An 18,627-nucleotide genomic window follows, 5' to 3' on the forward strand; every position below is an offset into this window, starting at 1 on the left:
TTATTGTACATTTCCGACTGGGAATCGCTCGCTATATATCGCGTTATTTAGTGTGTTAGTTGCGATTTTTGATGTTGTGTTTTTTATTTGCTTGTGTCCCGTTAACAAGGTTTTGCTGCTGTCGTTACACACACATTTTCTGTGGTTTGTCAACCAAGCACAGAGTTTCTGCCGCCATTTCTTGTGTTGTTGTGTCTATGTGGTGTTCATTTGTTTCGTGTCGTGTTTATCTGGGGTGTGCAAGGGGCGAATTGAAAGTGTTGTTGGCGTTAGCACGCGCGCTCCGAGTTCTCTCCAGTAAGCAGCGCGTAGTGCTGCTGCAATCTCCTCGGGTACGCAATTTGCAGGCAGCTGTGATCTGCAAGTGTTGGTGATCACGGACGAACACTGCGAGACAGATCTTCAGAGTGTTTCAACTAAACCCGCGAGACGTTGCGAATGAACACAGCAGTGAAAATCGAAAATGATATATTTGCAGCATTTAGCTATACCTGGCAGCTACTTTTCTACATAGTAGACGTTTGTCGTAGCGTGGTACCAACTTTCCAATATCCTCATCATAGAGGCCAGTCGCCTGGGCTTTCATTGATTTCTCTAAGCTGGTCTGTACATTGTTGTCTATGTCAAAATGCTGTCCCCGTAACTAGTGTTTCATGTGAGCAAAGGATTGAAAATATGAGCGAGCCATGTTCGTGCTGCGTGTTGGGTTATCAGACACTTCCCTACGAAAACGCTTGAGGTGCGTCTTTGTTGCAGCTGCTGTGTGCGGCCGAACATTGCCAAGAATGCCTAATGACAACATTCCTCTTCGCTTCTTCTAAGGAGTCTGCAGCGATGGTCGAGCGACGTTCGATGAATCTCATCAACAAAACTCCTTTTCAGTCCCAGAACATACTGGTCATACAATTTCTGTCGAACAAGGTTCGCTTGCATTTCTTTATTTACTCGGGAAGTGAGAATATACCCACTTTTTGAATTGCTCTTCTGTTTTTCCATTTTCGAAATGGACCTACGTCTCGTCCCCTGTAATAATTCTGTTCAAAAAATCTGCTCCTTCATCATTGGTAGCGCTGGAGAACCGTTAAGACAGTGCCCACTCGCTTTGTTTTGTGATTGTCGGTCACCGGCTTGGGATGCCATCTGGCACAGAGTTTTCGGTACTGAAATCTCTCACTCACGGTAATATAAAGAGCTGACCTTGAAATTTTGGAAAACGAATCATGAACACAAAAATTATGAACCGACGTTTCTTTCGAATCGCCTGATCCGCTCGCCGAATAAGTTGGCCCATTCCTGACCCCCTGCAACGTGAATGTCTTGTACGTCATGCTTCCAGGTTCCTGTACTATTACCGCACTTTGCTGTCATTCATGAAAGTTTCACCATCCACATTACTCATTCATCTACGATTTTCAGCTGCATTGCACCCCTCCGCATAAAGCAATCAAACTGCAACACGCACTTTACACTTGTCTGGAGGCGCTATTTTTCTAGACATGTTTACGTGCTCAGAACGGACAAGTGCCACGAGACGCGATGGACGGGCGTACAAGAGACACTACGCAAAACGCAAAAATCAGATTTTCACTATGGTTCTGTGTTTGCGACTTCAAAAGGCGCTCATATAATCCCTATGCAATAAAGAAGTGTTTACATGTCACGATGAATTTTAAACCACCTTTCATGCAAATTACATTGCGATAAAAGTGTGCATGATATAAAAAACTGCAGTCAGATGTGGAATGTGCCCGAAAAACAATGAAATTGAGCTATTGCTAACGAAAAGTCATAAATTTTTTTAGGCTGGTGTGTAACTGTCCATTATATTCAATGCTGTTTGCTTACTTACTTAGTGCCTAGGGTCGGAGGGGAGAATGGAGAGGGGAACTAGAGTTTAACGCCCCGTCGACAATGAGATAATTAGAGATGGAGTACATTCTCGGATTACGGAAGGAAGGAGTAATCCTATTAAAAGGAACTGTCCCGGCATTTGCCTTAAGCGATTTAGGGAAACCACGGGAAACCTAAGTCTGACTTGCCGCACGGGGCTTTGAACCATCGTTTTCCCGAATGCGAGTCCAGTCTGCTAACCACTGCACCACCTCTCTCGGTGCTTAGTCTCCTCATCCCAAAAACTGCGTCGGTTTTTGGCCTTTTCAAATAGCCCCCTCCCTCTCCTTGGCATCTTCTTCCCTCGCTCAAACTATATGAACATCCTTGGCCATCTCGTCTCTCCATCTTTCTTCTCTCTCAATCTTGATCTTTCCTTCTCCTATAGCCACGGACGGCCCATCTCAGTCTCCTTGTCGTAGCTACCGCAGCAGCATCTGGCTCACTGTATATTTACCGGCCGGAGTGGCCGAGCGGTTCTAGGTGCTTCAGTCTGGAACCGCGAGACAGCTACGGTCACAAGTTCGAATCCTGCCTCGGGCATGGATGTGTGTGATGTCCTTAGGTTAGTTAGGTTTAAGTAATTCTAAGTTCTAGGGGACTGATGACCTCCGATGTTAAGCCCCATAGTGCTCAGAGCAATTTTTTTCATTGTGTATTTCAGTGACCGCTATGTTCTTTCTCCTTCGCCATTCTTCACCTTCGTAGGCTATTCAAAATATTTTTCACAGGATTTTATTTTCAAAATCCTCTATCTTTCTCTCTGTAGACTATTCTTCATAGTTCTGTCCGATAGAGTAATACACACATCAGAAAAAGCTTTACATCACCCCAGTTTTCAGAACTCAGGAAGATAGTCGTTGACTGTGGCAGACACAGTCCCTTTGACTGTTCAGAGATGTCACTAAACCCGCCCAAAGACGTAAACAAACATGGATGATCTGCACCTATTAGACGGAGAGGTCCGACAGCCGACCAGTTCCAGTCATTCCACGAGGAAGGAGGTACACAGCTTGTGTTGCCTGTAGTTCAACCATGCGTAGACGGTCAATACCGCGGTTCGATCGCGTCCGCCAGGAAGGAAGGGCTCTTAACAAGGGAAGTGTCCAGGCGTCTGGGAGTGAACCAACGCGATTTTTTTCGGAAAGTGCAGTGGATGACCGCTACTTACGAATTATGGATCGGAGGAACCCTGACAGCAACGGCACCATGTTGAATAATGCTTTTCGTGCAGCCACAGGACGTCGTATTACGACTCAAACTGTGCGCAATAGGCTGCAAGATGCGCAGCTTCACTGCCGACGTCCACGGCGAGGTCCATCTTTGCAACCACGACGCCATGCAGCGCGATACAGTTGGGCCCAACAACATGCCGAATGGACCGCTCAGGATGGCACCACGTTCTCTTCACCGATGAGTGTCGTATATGTCTTCAACCAGACAATCGTCGGAGTCGTGTTTGGAGACAACCCGATCAGGTTGAACGCCTTAGACACACTGTCCAGCGAGTGCAGCAAGGTGCAGGTTCCCTGATGTTTTGGGGTGGCATTATGTGGGACCAACGTACGCCGCTGATGGTCATGTAAGGCGTCATAACGGCTGTAAGATAGATGAATGTAATCCTCCGACGGATAGTGCAACCATATCGGCAGCATATTGGCGAGGCATTCGTCTTCATGGACGAAAATTCGCGCCCCCATCGTGCACGTCTTGTGAATGACTTCCTTCAGAGTAACGACATCGCTCGACTAAATTGGCCAGCATTTTATCCAGACATGAACCCTATCGAACATGCCTGGGATTGATTGAAAAGGGCTGTTTATGGGTGACGTGACACACCAACAACCCTGAGAGATCTACGTCGAATCGCCGTTGAGGAGTGGGACACCTGGACCAACAGTGCCTCAATGAACTTGTGGATAGTATGCCACGACGAATACAGGCATGCATCAATGCAAGAGGACCTGCTACTGGGTATTAGAGGTACTGGTGTGTGAGTAATCTGGACCACCACCTCTGGAGGTCTCAATGTATGGTGGTACAACATACAATGTGTGGTTTTCATGAGCAATAAAAAGGGTGGAAATGATGTTTATGTTCATCTCTGTTCCAATTTTCTGTACAGGTTCCGGAACTCTCGGAACCTAGGTGATGCAAAACTTTTTTTGATGTGTGTACTTGTTTGATTAGAGTTTTATATATCCTTATTTCGGTTGCTCTTGAAAAAATTTTGAATGACAGTAAATTTTTGAGTGAGTATGACAGTCTCTATGTCGCTTTGCTCCTCGCTTCTATTTCTTGGCTCTCATAATTTCTGTTGTTTGCTAGCGCGGCCAGATATTTAAGCTCACCTATTACCTCAAACATATAGTTATGAATCTTAATCGTTTCCCGCCTATTTTTCTAGTTTATTTCTGCCTTCATGAATTCTATTTACTCGTTATTTAACTCTAATCCATCGTCCTTTGATTTTTTTAGCTAGCTTTCTTGCTAGTATTTTGAGGTCACTAGATTTTCAACGATTTGTAATACATCATCTGCAAAGGCTAGTGAACTTATTTTTATTCCTAAACTAATTGTCTCTTCTGCCTTTCTTGCTGAACCAAGTGCTTACTGTATTATAATGTTGAATAAGAGGGATAACATACCATCTCCTTAACAGACTCATGTTTTTATATGGGAAGCCTTGCAGTGTTCTTCATCCATTTCCACTATCCTTTTCGAGCCTTCCAGTGTAACGTTTACAATGTTTGTAATCTTCTTTGCTTTTCTAAAGTTTAGCATTTTCTCTCACACCATTTTTCTGTATGCTATTGTAGGTTTTCTTGAGATCAGCAAAGAATATCGCCAATATTTTGTTGATTTTGCAGTGTTTTGATACGGCTTGTTTCAGTACAAATATCTGGTCAGTGGTGTATCTGTTCTTCACAAATCCCGCGCGTTTTTCATCCATTACTTCTTTCAAAAATGTTTCCAATTTTTTCTAGAGAACTCTGGAATATACTTTGTTGGCTGCGCTGATTAATGAAATGCTTTTATAAGTACTGCATTGCTGTTGATCGCCCTTTTTATGGACCGGTACCATGATCGCTTCTGCCCATCCAGTCTAAAGTCTGAAATTCTTTCTTCGACCCAAATATTGGTCACGAGTTCGTGTATTAGTTTCCAAACTGTATCTCCTCCCTTGTTAAGTAGTTAAGTTCCTGTTACATCTCACCCTAGAGCATTGTTGTTGTTTAGTATTTACAGTGCTTTTACTGTCTCTGATTGTCGACAATACAACTAAAGAACCTACGTTCTGGTATTTACGCCGTCCCTCCATTTCTGTACTTTCATCTTAAATATTTAGAAGCTCCTCAAAATATTCCTTCCAAATTCCCGTACCCTTTGTTCTTTCCAAATCTGTATGTGTATAACATACACTACTGGCCATTAAAATTGCTACGCCACAAAGACGACGTGCTACAGACGCGAAATTTAACCGACCGAAAGAAGATGCTGTGATACGCAAATGATTAGCTTTTCCGAGAATTTACACAAGGTTGGCGCCGGTGGCGACACCTACAACGTGCCGACACGAGGAAAGTTTCCAACCGATTTCTCACACACAAACAGCAGTTGACCGGCGTTGCCTGGTGAAACGTTGTTGTGATGCCTCGTGTAAGGAGAAGAAATGCGTACCATCAAGTTTCCTACTTTGATAAAGGTCGGATTGTTGCCTATCGCGATTGCAGTTTATCGTATCGCGACATTGCTGCTCGCGTTGACCTAGGTCCGATGACTGTTTAGGAGAATATGGAATCTGTGGGTTCAGGAGGGTAATACGGAACGCCGTGCTGGATTCCAACGGCCTCGTATCACTAGCAGTCGAGACGACAGGCATCTTATCCGCATGGCTGTAACGGATCGTGCAGCCACGTATCGATCCCTGAGTCAACAGATGGGGACGTTTGCAAGACAACAACCATGCGCACGAACAGTTCGACGACGTTTGCAGCAGCATGGACTATCAGCTCGGAGACCATGGCTACGGTTACCCTTGACGCTGTATCACAGACAGGAGCGCCTGCGATGGTGTACTCAACGACGAACCTGGGTGCACGAATGGCAAAACGTCATTTTTTCGGATGAATCCAAGTTCTGTTTCCAGCATCATGATGGTCGCATCCGTGTTTGGCGACATCGCGGTGAACGCACATTGTAAGCGTGTATTCGTCATCGACATAATGGCGTATCACCATGCGTGATGGTATGGGGTTCCATTGGTTACACGTCTCGGTCACCTCTTGTTCTGATTGACGGCACTTTGAACAGTGGACGTTATATTTCAGATGTGTTACGACCCGTGGCTCTACCCTTCATTCGATCCCTGCCAACTGGCTCGTCACAATACGCCAGTCACTACCCTTTATGAACTATGGTATCGTGTTGTAGCTGCATGGTCAGCTGTACCTGTACATGTCATCCATGCCCTGTTTGACTGAATGCCCAGGCGTATCAAGGCCGTTATTACGGCCAGAGGTGGTTGTTCTGGGTACTGATTTCTCAGGATGCATGCATACAAACTGCGTGAAAATGTAATCACATGTCAGTTCTAGTATAATATATTTGTCCAATGAATACCCGTTCATCATCTGCATTTCTTCTTGGTGTAGCAATTTTAATGGCCAGTAGTGTACACCTGTAATATATTTTATATCGTTTTCTGAAGAACGTGGCTGATTCGTAGAAATCTCTTGGATTCCATGTAGTTTTATCCTCTCCTGCTCTTTTAATTAGTCCACATGTTCTTTCTTTTTTTCTTCTGAGAACATATTTGGCTTTTCTATTAGCATTTTTATTTGCTTCTTTGGTTGGAATCTTCCCGTTGTTCGAGTTTCAGTAATTTGGAAACAAGTAATTGATGTCGGCCTGCCAGGTGCGACGACGGTGGCGGTGAAGACGCTGAAGGAGGGCGCGGGCGCCAGCGAGCAGCAGGCGCTGCTGTCGGAGTACGAGCTGCTGAAGGCGGTGTCCCACCCGCACGTGGTGCGCCTGCTGGGCGCCTGCACCTCGCCCGCCGGCCCGCTCTACCTCATCATCGAGTTCGCCGAGCACGGCTCCCTCAGGTGCGCAGCGCTGTTCCTCCGCTCGCTCAATCGGCGGGGCTACGGCCGACTCAGGGGCCGTCCTGGCTCTCGTAAAAGCTGATTGCGGGGCTCGTCCAATTTCCTCACGGACGCTGCCCGCGTCAGACCTGACGAGGGCTAGGGAGGGCAGAAATCCGTGACGTCAGTGTTGTGCAGAGGCACCGACGAAGGTGGTTCAGGACGGTCGTGCGAATGTCCAACATTATGTGACAAAAAAACTTTTCGAATACTTAGCTATCCGGCTCCAAAGTAGACTGATGTTGCTAAACATTTCGCTGGCTTGTTCCTTCCATAAAGCCACAATCAACCCACATTTCCTACATTTATCCTCATCCCAGTGTAAATGAGCTAACGTATTGTCTCCAACGATCTGTTGATCAATAGTCCCAAAACTTTTTCTCTCCTTCTGTGCTTGGTATTCTTTCCACGGATGAGTAATAATAAGCTTCATCTGTCATTAGGCCCATCGACTCTAATCAACTTCTAGATAATCGAAATGTTTCGGATTTTGTTTCAGTTATTCCTAAGCGTTTGCATAAGATCTGTGGGATGTGACAACTGAAAACTTCTGGCACAACGTACGAATATGATTTTGTCAACGGCTTTCTAAAAAAGACGGCGGATGATTAGAGATCGCTGCAGGGCGCCCTCTTCCCTCGAGGTAGGAAACCGCTCCTAAACATAGAAAAATCGGCAGTGCTGAATGTTGGTGCGAAAACTCTTTCACTAACGACAAAAGAATGTGTACACATATGATGTGCTGTCGTCAAAATAATCTCGTGACAATCCCCTATTTTTAAAAACTTCCGTAGGTTATCAGCCACCAGTTCAGATATACAAGTACTGATTCATTCCGTCAGGCTTTGAGGAAGAGGTTGACGAATTATGTTCGCGACTCGAAATATTAGAATCTTGAAGACTATGAGAAAAAATTGTGAAGTATGAAGAAAGAGATGGAAAGGGCAGGAGTAGAGATTAATGACACAAAGTAAGAAAAACCATATAGGAAAGTGGGTAACAGTACCAGAGAATACAAGCAATATAGTATCTACACTGATGAGCCAAAACATTACGACCACCGCCCACCGCGAGGTTGAATGCCTCCTGGTGGTGTTGCAGGCACATGACGCCGTAAGGAAAGAATGTAAACGGAAGAGAGAGGAATGGGCAGTGATAGCCAAGATACGAGCCGCAAATGCGGAAATACACTGATATAAGCAGTTTTGACAAAGGATTCATTTTGTGGCTCTGCGACTGGAAACAAGAATCTCTGAAACGGTGAAGTTGGTCGGCTGTTTGCGCACTACTGTCGTGAGCACCTATCGAAAGTGGTTGAAGGATGGTCAAATAACGAGTTGGCCGTATGGAACTGGACGTGCACTTCTCATCACAAAACGTAGAAGTCGGTTCCCACACTGTGTAAGCCAGAATAGGCAGCGATCTGTGGCAGATCTGACGCCAGACTACAGTGCTGGTGCAGGCATAAGTGTTTCGGGGCACACCATTCAAACGCCATTGTTGAACACAGAGCTCCACATCACATAATCCCCACGTGTTGTGTGCTGACCCAACAACATCATCAGTTACCATTGTAGTGGGCACTGCATCGAGTTTTCACCGTGGAGTAATAAAGGAATTGCATTTCTTGTTACACCAAGTGGATGCCTGGGTCTTTAAACGCCGTCATCCACTCAGTGGACCCCATTGTATAATAATCACATATGTGATCGCTCTAAGTTTGTGGTTATAGCTTGATACCAGTGCCTACCAATTTTAATTGTATATTACAGCACTGAGGATGGTCATTAAGTGACGGAAAATCGATTTTGCTGACAATAAAACACCAAAATACGGCCAGTGCTGATTTTCCTTCCAAGCCTATCCACTATTTGGTCGTGGTGCACACAAAACTCCATGGAGTCGCCAATCAACTTACAATCTTGTTATATGAGTGTATTGAAAAAGGGTAAGGGAGATGAGTCGATGAAAATCAGTTAGCCTTAAGCGATCACCACGTAGCAATAGGTTATAATATATCAGCGGTTGTCAAGAAGATAATCACTAAAGGACATTAACGAATGAAATGCTAGACTTCACAACACGTCCACTTGGTGATGGGAATTCGGATGATGACATAATAGTGATTAACAAGGTGAAGGTGCAAATTTGTCCTCTCGAACAACGTCTTTTGAAAGCGCATTATGCTGGGCATTGGAACCCCTTGATTGCACACCCAACAGATGCAGTTTTTCTCCATGGATCCCAGAAAATAGTACATAATCTTTGTTTTGTAATGCTCTCATTTGGGTTACGATGAATCCACTAAGTTGCATTTCTATGATGCTGAGCCTTTAGAGACATGAATAAAGTTCTGTCTACAAGTGTACTGTTGGATGCAATCCCAAAAGTTCTATCCCATATTCCCGAAAATACTCTACAACATCCAAGCTGGTATGGCTGCCATGGTTGTCAGTAATAAAAGCTGTAATACTACTCACTGGTTTTGTATTTCGTAAAGTGCGAAGCCAGATCAGAAACAGTTCTTCAGTAATGTACCCCGATTGACTCATCTCTGTAACGGAACCAGCAGGTAACTTTACCATGCAGAGTGCTGAAAGGAGTGTTGTGTAATTCTGATGCAACTCGAAGGTCCCAATGTCCATCCATAACACTCTTTATTGCTTCATGCAATACAGAGAAACTCTATTTATTGTAGATGCATCTTTTCTGGTCGTTTTAGAGGCATCTAAGATAAAAAATATAAGGATTTTCTTTAAAAACTCTTGTACTCAACTTACTTATAGTAATTGTATATAATATGTTTACAGTAACCAGCCTTGACCGACTAAATCAAAAAATTGCATCGATCGAAGTTGTTCTACGTTATCGAAATTCTACTTTTTTCTTATCTAAAATGTGCTGTTGGTGAGAGTGAAATCACGAGTAAGTAGTACTGAACTGTGCCAAGCGATGACAGCATATGTCACACAGTCTTTCTCTGTAAATGTCTCGGAACAGGCGAGAACGGAAGGCAAGTTTCTAACCTCACTAATATAGAATTTACAACCACATTTAAACTAGTCACTTTCTAAGAGCGCATAAAACTTCACTTCTCAACAAGAACAGATTTATACGTCTATAGACGAAGTAAATATTCCAGAATTCGAAACCAAAACAGCTGTTAGCATGAGTGACATAAAAGTAGATATCCTAGGTGTTGCGAAACAACTCAAATCACTTAAGAAAGGCAAGTCTTCCGGTGCAGATGGTATACCAATCAGGTTCCTCTCAGAGTATGCAGCCACAATAGCGCCTTTCTTAGAAACCATATACAACCGCTCACTTGATGAATGGTCTGTTCCTAAAGACTGGAAAGTAGCACACGTCATACCAATATTCAAGAAAGGAAATAGGAGTAATCCATTGAAATACAGACCCACATCACTGACCTCAATTTGCAGTAAGATTTTGGAGCATGTACTGTACTCGAACATTATGAACCGCCTTGAAGAAAATTTATTGATACATAACCAACACGGATTCAGAAAATGTAGTTCTTGTGCAACACAGCTAGCTCTTTATTCCCATGAAGTAATGAGCGCTGTCGACAAGGGATCTCATATCGATTCCATATTCCTAGATTTCCATAAGGCTTTTGATACCATTCCTCACAATCGACTATTAATCAAATTGCCATGGAATATCGTCTCAGTTGTGTGACTGGATTCATGATTTCCTCTCAGAGACGTCACAGTTCGTTGTAATAGACGATAAACCATCAAGTAGAACAGAAGTTCCGCAAGATAGTGTCATAGGCCCTCTGATGTTCCTGATTTACATAAATGATCTAGGTGATAATCTGAGCAGCCCCCTTAGATTGTGCGCAGATGACGCTATAATTTACCATCTAGTAAAATCATTAGACGATCAATTCCAATTACAAAATGATCTAGAGAGAATTTCTGTATAGTGCGAAAAGTGGCAATTAGCACTAAAGAAAGAAAAGTGGGAGGTCACCCACACGGGTACTACAAGAAATCCGATAAATTTTGGGTATACGATAGATCGCACAAATCTAAAAGCTGTCAATTCGACTAAATTCCGATGAGTTACAATTACGAGCAACTTAAATTGGAAAGACCACATAGATAATATAGTGGGGAAGGCGAAACAAAGACTACGCTTTGTTGACAGAACACTTAGAAGATGCGACAAACCCTACATTACCCTTGTCCGTCCTCTACTGGAATATTTCTGCGCGGTATGGGATCCTTACCAGGTAGGATTGACAGAGGACATCGAAAAAGTGCAAAGAAGGGCAGCTCGTTTCGTGTTATCGCGCAATAGGGGTGAGAATGTCACTGATATGATACGCGGGTTGGGGTGGCAGTCACTGAAACAAAGGCTGTTTTCTTTGCGGCGAGATCTATTTACGAAATTTCAATCACCAACTTTCTCTTCCGAATGCGAAAATATTTTGTTGACACCCACCTACGTAGGGAGAAATGAGTATCATAATAAATTAAGTGAAATCAGAGCTAGAACGGAAAGCTTTACGTGTTCCTTTCTCCCACGCGCCATTCGAAAGTGGAATAGTAGATAAGTAGTATGAAAATGGTTTGATGAATCCTCTGCCAGGCACTTAAGTGTCAATTGCAGAGTAACCATGTAGATGTAGATGTAGATGTAGATGTAGATGTAGAGCACAAACTGGTGTGTTCTGGAAAAGACAGGAGGAGCTCTCAGAAACCTCCCGCACTGCAACGCCACACAAAGGCGAGTGCTACCATCACTACGGAAATGACAAATGACGTGAAACCTTGTGTTAATCATAATTATACCTATATCGAAATTGTACCACCCTAGCACAAAACCTGGTGAAGAATTCTCTTACTTGTTGTTGTTGTTGTTGTCATCATTCCTGAGACTGGTTTGATGCAGCTCTCCAAGCTTCTTCATCTCCCAGTACTTACTGCAACCTACATCCTTCTGAATCTGCTTAGTGTATTCATCTCTTGGTCTCTCTCTACGATTTTTACCCTCCACGATGCCCTCCAATGCTAAATTGGCGATACCTTGATGCCTCAGAACATGTCCTACCAACCGGTCCCTTCTTCTTGTCAAGTTGTGCCACAAACTCCTCTTCTCCGCATATCTATTCAATACCTCCTCATTACTTATGTGATCTACCCAACTAATCTTCAGCATTCTTCTGTAGCACCACATTTCGAAAGCTTCTATTCTCTTCTTGTCCAAACTATTTACCGTCCATGTTTCACTTCCATACATGGCTACATTCCATACAAATACTATACTTTCAGAAACGACTTCCTGACACTTAAATCTATACTCGATGTTAACAAATATACATGAAAATTCAGCGCACATATTGTGCAATATACAATGGTAGCTAGATAGCATGAATGCCTAGGTCTCGGCATCTGTTTCAATATATTAAAATATAGAATGGTTCAAATAGCCCTGAGCACTATGGGGCTTATCTTCTGAGGTCATCAGGCCCCTAGAACTTAGAACTACTTAAACCTAACTAACCTAAGGACATCACACACATCCATGCCCGAGGCAGGATTCGAACCTGCGACCGTAGCGGTCACGCGGTTCCAAACTGAAGCTCTTAGAATCGCACGGCCACATCGGCCAGCTAAAATATAGAAGATACACGCTAATATTTTAACAGATATTGTTGCAATCGTATTATTTTTATATAACTCTACGAAGCCCTGACAAATAGAAATTCTGCCGAAAGCGGAAGGCTGACATAAAAAGTAATTATAAGCACTGTTGAGCACTGTGAGGTAGACTAAAAGGTCAAGTACTTAATGAAAGTTTACCTTAAAGTACTCATCAACAGAATAAACAATATGTTTCATTAATCATTCCTTAACTTTCTTCCGCAACGGCCTTGCCGCAGTGGCTTCACCGGTTCCCGTGAGATCGCCGAAGTTAAGCGCTGTCGGGCGTGGTAGGCACTTGGATGGGTGACCATCTAGGCCGCCATGCGCTGTTCCCAGTTTTAGGGGTGCATTCAGTCTCGTGATGCCAATTGAGGAGCTACTCCACTGAACAGTAGCGGCTTCGGTCAAGAATACCATCATAACGACCGGGAGAGCGGTGTGCTGACCCCACGCCTCTCCTATCGTCATCCTCCTCTGAGGATGACACGGCGGTCGGATGGTCCCGGAAGGCCACTCGTGGCCTGAAGACGGAGTGCTTAACTTTCTTCCAGAAGATATTGCTTTACTTTCTGATTGAGAGGGGTACTTTGTTGGACTCAGGTATTACCGTTCACCGATTCAGAAAAATCGGGGGAAGTCCACTCCGGATGCACAGACAAGGATGTGGACCCTGTAGTTACTGAAGATGTGCCCAAAACACTGCGCCACCTCAGTCTGTTACGGATTAGAAAAAAATATCACACCATAGTGACAGACAGATGGAGGCATCAAGTCAGTAGAAACACTGAAAAATCAGAGAAAATACAACCCGAGCTTCCAGCCAGTACGACGTCGACGATTGCCTGCAGGTACTTCTTACATTGTTAGACTTTTCGAATGTGGGTGGCCGCAGATGTGTTTCACCACCCACCCCTCCAGCCGCCTCAATAGCTGTTTGAGAGGGACGTTCCTCCCTTTCCAGCCCCGAGATTAGCCCGAGCGCTGGCTGTTTGTGCTTGAGACTGAACGGAGGAAAATTCGTCGAGGTAAATCGTCGTTAATGGAAACGCACGTAATGGCAGTCGCATTATCCTCAAGAACCTTCGAAAAAAATGTCCTAATCTCTTCCAAATGCCGTTAGCAATATACCAGTACAGTTTACTTACCATTTAAGTGTCTTCTGAAACACTCTGTCCTCTTTCTTCAGAAACGGTAACTCCAAGGGCTCTAAAACTTAAATCTTTGCATTCTCTGTGAATGTGTTGTCCTCAGTCTTCCCTGGCGCGCATTGCAACTGTACCACGACAAAATACTTAATCTTACTGTGCGTGAATTTGAAAAACTACATTTGTTGGCTTATAGTAAATCAAATTGAATACGAACACTATGAGAGAATATATAGTCGCCTACCATTATTGAATCCATTTTACCTCTAGTGTTCGCTGAAACATGTTTTTCATCATAGATATTTTCTGGTATATTTTGATCGGTAGTCAGTAAGAGAAAGCTTCAGATACTAATTACACGATTTCTTTTAGCTATATTTTTTCACTTTCATCACGCCGTCAATAAAGGTCATTAGAGGCAATTGGCCAGGTTAAAATATGAATTGTTTAGTCTTTGCCAGAGATATGATGAAATACAGAAGTATTGCTAATCTCATCATCGTCCATACGAAATAATCAAATCTACAAAGAAGTGGAACATAACTCATAGAAATTTACTCAACAGCTTTCCCATTAATGTTAAGCTTATTGTCCTTGAAAATTGCATAATATAAAATAAAATTTGTTAACATAAATCAGAAGACGATACAGTAATGTCCACCGTTCTCGTAGCTTATCTTTGTTTCGTACATCTTTAATCCGTTTTTTTCTCTGTCCCGTACTTCTGGACTGTGAGGATTCTTGGCCTTGTTAGTCCAAACAACAAATTTCTGCAAAGTGTGTCGCGTTATTAGACAGTGTGCAATTTGAGTTCGTCGAAGCTACATTTACGTGCAGCTGGCGGCATTTCACAGCGTTGACGTGTTTTATCCACATAACACCGTAAGAAAGAGTTCTACGAAGTAAGTAAATGCTTAAAGAAAAAAATTCAAGAGAAAATGTTTTATGAAACAATATGAAGAAATTTGTTTAAAGGAGAAATTGAAGAAATAATATTTTATTAGCTAAGACATCTTAAAGAAGTGATGAAATTATTTCGTTTCTAGTTTTAAGAACCACAAACAAAATGAGATAAATGGAAAATGCTGTCTCACTGCAATTATTTCGTTTTTTTCTAAATTAGCATTGCCTTGAAGCCCTACGATCATGGATGCAAGTACTGCGGCCTCGGTTGTAACGTCATTGTTTCAGTTTTGTGAAATGTAAAGAACGGGCTGCCTTTTATTGAATGGCTTCTATGAAGATGCGACTGCCGGCCGGAGTGGCCGAGCGGTTCTAGGCGCTACAGTCTGGAGCCGCGCGACCGCTACGGTCGCAGACTCGAATCCTGTCTCGGACATGGATGTGTGTGATGTCCTTCGGTTAGTTAGGTTTAAGTAGTTCTAAGTTCTAGGGGGACTGATAACCTCAGAAGTTAAGTCCCATAGTGCTCAGAGCCATTTGAACCATTTTTTGAATATGCGACTGCCATTGTAAAAAATATGGCGAGTGTCAAAATCGCTTCTTTTGCAGTGCATATCTTTCAAACTAAGTAGAAAGGATCGTGGTCCACTGCGAATACACTGATGGGACAAAGGTCATGGGATAACGACATATACGTGTACAAATGGCGGGAATATCGCGTACACATAATATAAAATGGCAATGCATTGGTGGAGCTGTCATTTGTACTCAGGTGATTCACGTGAAAAGACTTTCCAGGTGATTATGGCTGCACCACGGTAATTAACAGACTTTGATCGCGGAGTGACAGTTGGAGCTTCACGCATGGGACACTCCATTTCGGACATCGTTAGAGAAAGCCATATTCCGCGAGCCACAGCGTCAAGTGTGTGAGAGAACATCCAATTTCAGACATTACCTTTCACCACGGACAACTCAGTGGTCGACGGCTTTCACTTAACGACAGAGAGCGGTGGAGTTTGCGTAAACTTGTCATTGCTAACAGGCAACCAACACTGCGTGAAATAACTGCAGAAATCAATGTGGGACCTACGACGAACGTATCCGTTACGACAGAGCGGCAAAATTCGGCGTTAATGGGCTACGGCAGCAGACTACCGATGCGAGTGCCTTTGCTAACAGCACGACGTCATCTGCAGCGTCTCTCTTGGACTCGTGACCATATCGGGTGGACTCTAGACGACTGGAAAACCGTGGTCTGCTCAGATCAGCATGATTTCAGTTGGTAAGAGCTGATGGTAGGGTTCGAGAGTGGCGCAGGTCCCACGACGCCATGGACCCAAGTTGTCAACAAGGCACTGTGGAAGCTGGTCGTGGCTCTATAATGGTGTGGGCTGTGTTTGCATGGAATGAACTGGGCCCTTCGGTCCAACTGAACCTATCACTGACTGGAAATGGTTATGTTCGACCACTTGGAGACCATTTGCAGCCATTAATGGCCTTCATGTTGCCAGCCAATGAAGGAATTTTTATGGATGACAGAGCGCCATGTCACACGAAGAAGATTCTGGACTGTTCGAGAGAATGGTTTGACCATCAAGATTGTCCGACATGAATCCTATCGAACATTTATGGGACGCTATCGAGAGGTCAGCTGGTGCACCGGCGTCAGTTTCGCAATTATGGACGTCTATGAAGGCAGCATGGCTCAATATTTTTGCAGAGGACTTCCAGTGACTTGTGGGACCCATCTCACGTCGACTTGCTGCACTGCTCCGGACAAAAGGAGGTGTCACTATATAGTAGGAGGTATCCTATGACTTTGCCAGCCCAGTGTATATTCCCGCAGTAGAAGACATGTTCGATACATAGTGCGTGCATCAACAAATGAACTCATATGGATGTACATGAACTTTAGATTCTTGTAGTTACCAGAAATTAAGAAGGAAAACCTCTTTAGCCCTTACCGGCTCTCACATTACGCGATACTAGTACCTCGTTAAAGCAATGGAATTGCAAACGACGCCCCCCCCCCCCCCCTCAATACCTGGCTCACTACCTTAGATTCCTTGCTGAAAACCACGTCGACTAACGGAATTTTGTTAACGGAAAATTGAAACGGATGCACTATAAAAAATTTAACAAATTTATTGTAAACTCTGCAGTAATGAGCTGGTCTCAGGTCTAAGCATATGCATTCCACGGACACTTAATTACAATAATCTATTTCATATAATGTAGAGTCTCCCTTACCTCTCCGCTCAACATCTGTCCGAAGTGGCTGTGTAGTAAAGAGTACTATCGTTGTGTACCAATCACGAATGAAAATGTGTGCTTTCGAATCCCGAGTCCTCTTCGCAGAAACAATTCCATCATTTTCCTCAAGCGATTCAGAGCAACCAAAGAGAGCCCAAATGTGGATCGCCTGGTATGAAGTCCACTGCAGTCCACTGCATGTCCAGTACCTTAATCAATGAGATAGCTCGCCCGGTCACAGAATCGTTGAGGATGTTACGAGACATCGATTGACTGGAGCTAGTCCGAGCGCTGCGCTATAGGACTGAGATCTGGTAATTGTGAAAGACGTTAAAAACATTAAGCGCTCACTCTCTGCATCGACGACCTGTATGTTATTGATTCATCCAGATACCTGGGAATCACGCGTCTGAGTTTACGGTCTGGTGGAATAGCATTTCCGTGATAATGTGAACTTAAACATTCCATAGACACCTGACAGCAAAGAGTGTCCTATGATGAAGGTACAGCGTATTCTCAAAGACTCTAGAAGGAAAAAAACAATAGAGCCACCAAACATTGGGCTGTTGCGTTTACTCCAAACGGCCAGCCTCCCCACTTAGACACACTGTTACAGATGTGTCTCTGGATATCCTTCGAAAAATCTAAATGCGTTCTTTTGATTTTTACCTTGCTCGAATTCTCTGGACTGTCTTTGATGTTCAGCGTGAACAGGTAATGCATAGACTCAAGTCCGTCACGACCAAAGTGGTTCTTTTTCCATATAAAAACAATTATTGAAATACAATGTAATTTTTCTTCAGGCCCTTGAGAAGTCAGACGACTGTTCTCTCCTGGCTGTCAGTTTGATTTATATCGCCTCTTATGATACGTCAAACGGAACTTTCCTTTTGGATTTCAGTATAAAAGAGCGTTATTTCTGTATAGTCGATGATAATTACTTGTGAAACAAGAACGAAGCCACATTCAAACTCTATACGTACTCACTCCAGCTACATAGTTGCACAATACTGAAACTGTGCGGTGTCCATCTTTTGTAATTTTGTTGTTGCCCATCGCATCTGCTTTTATGTGACAATATACATGTTCACTGCCCGATGTTATTTGTCTGGGTTCTACGAATTTGTGAAAAAGTGATGTGGACCACATTTTAAATTAATTGATGCGTTAATCCTTATAAGCAACTAAAGGACTGAAATAATTTTGAATTTTAGCAGCTTTAAGAGCAGTCAAATAAAATTGTTTCTGACGAAAAGAGAATTACTCTGCTATATAATCCGATTAATTATCTGTTATCTACAGGAACTACTTACGGAAAATTCGACATCTTGAACTGAGTTCCGCCCCTGTGACCCGAATCACCCCTCGGGACATCCTGAACTTTGCCTGGCAGATCGCTAAAGGCATGGCTTACCTCAGCGACATGAAGGTATATAGAATTATTATACAACGCGTAAAATATGTAATTACTTCTTTTATAGATTTATTACTATGAAATTTTGCAAAGAAAGGCCATTTCAGACGAACAGTGTCTTTGTTATTGTTATTATACGTGGACTTTTCTTTGGAAAAAAAGTCGTGGTAAGCGGTGGTTGTATGCAAAATGGA

The 18,627-nt window shown here is 43.4% G+C and overlaps 1 protein-coding gene across 1 annotated transcript in view; it reads left to right on the forward strand.

Moving 5' to 3' along the window:
- LOC126456245 (uncharacterized) overlaps positions 1-18,627 on the forward strand; it is a 410,153-nt gene that overhangs the window by 365,589 nt on the left and 25,937 nt on the right. The window contains exons 15-16 of the mRNA XM_050091997.1: positions 6,809-6,998; positions 18,322-18,448. Coding sequence (XP_049947954.1) covers positions 6,809-6,998; positions 18,322-18,448 — 317 coding nt within the window. The remainder of the gene's footprint in view (positions 1-6,808; positions 6,999-18,321; positions 18,449-18,627) is intronic.

This window comes from Schistocerca serialis, chromosome 2 (assembly GCF_023864345.2).
Source record: "Schistocerca serialis cubense isolate TAMUIC-IGC-003099 chromosome 2, iqSchSeri2.2, whole genome shotgun sequence".
NCBI lineage: Eukaryota > Metazoa > Arthropoda > Insecta > Orthoptera > Acrididae > Schistocerca > Schistocerca serialis.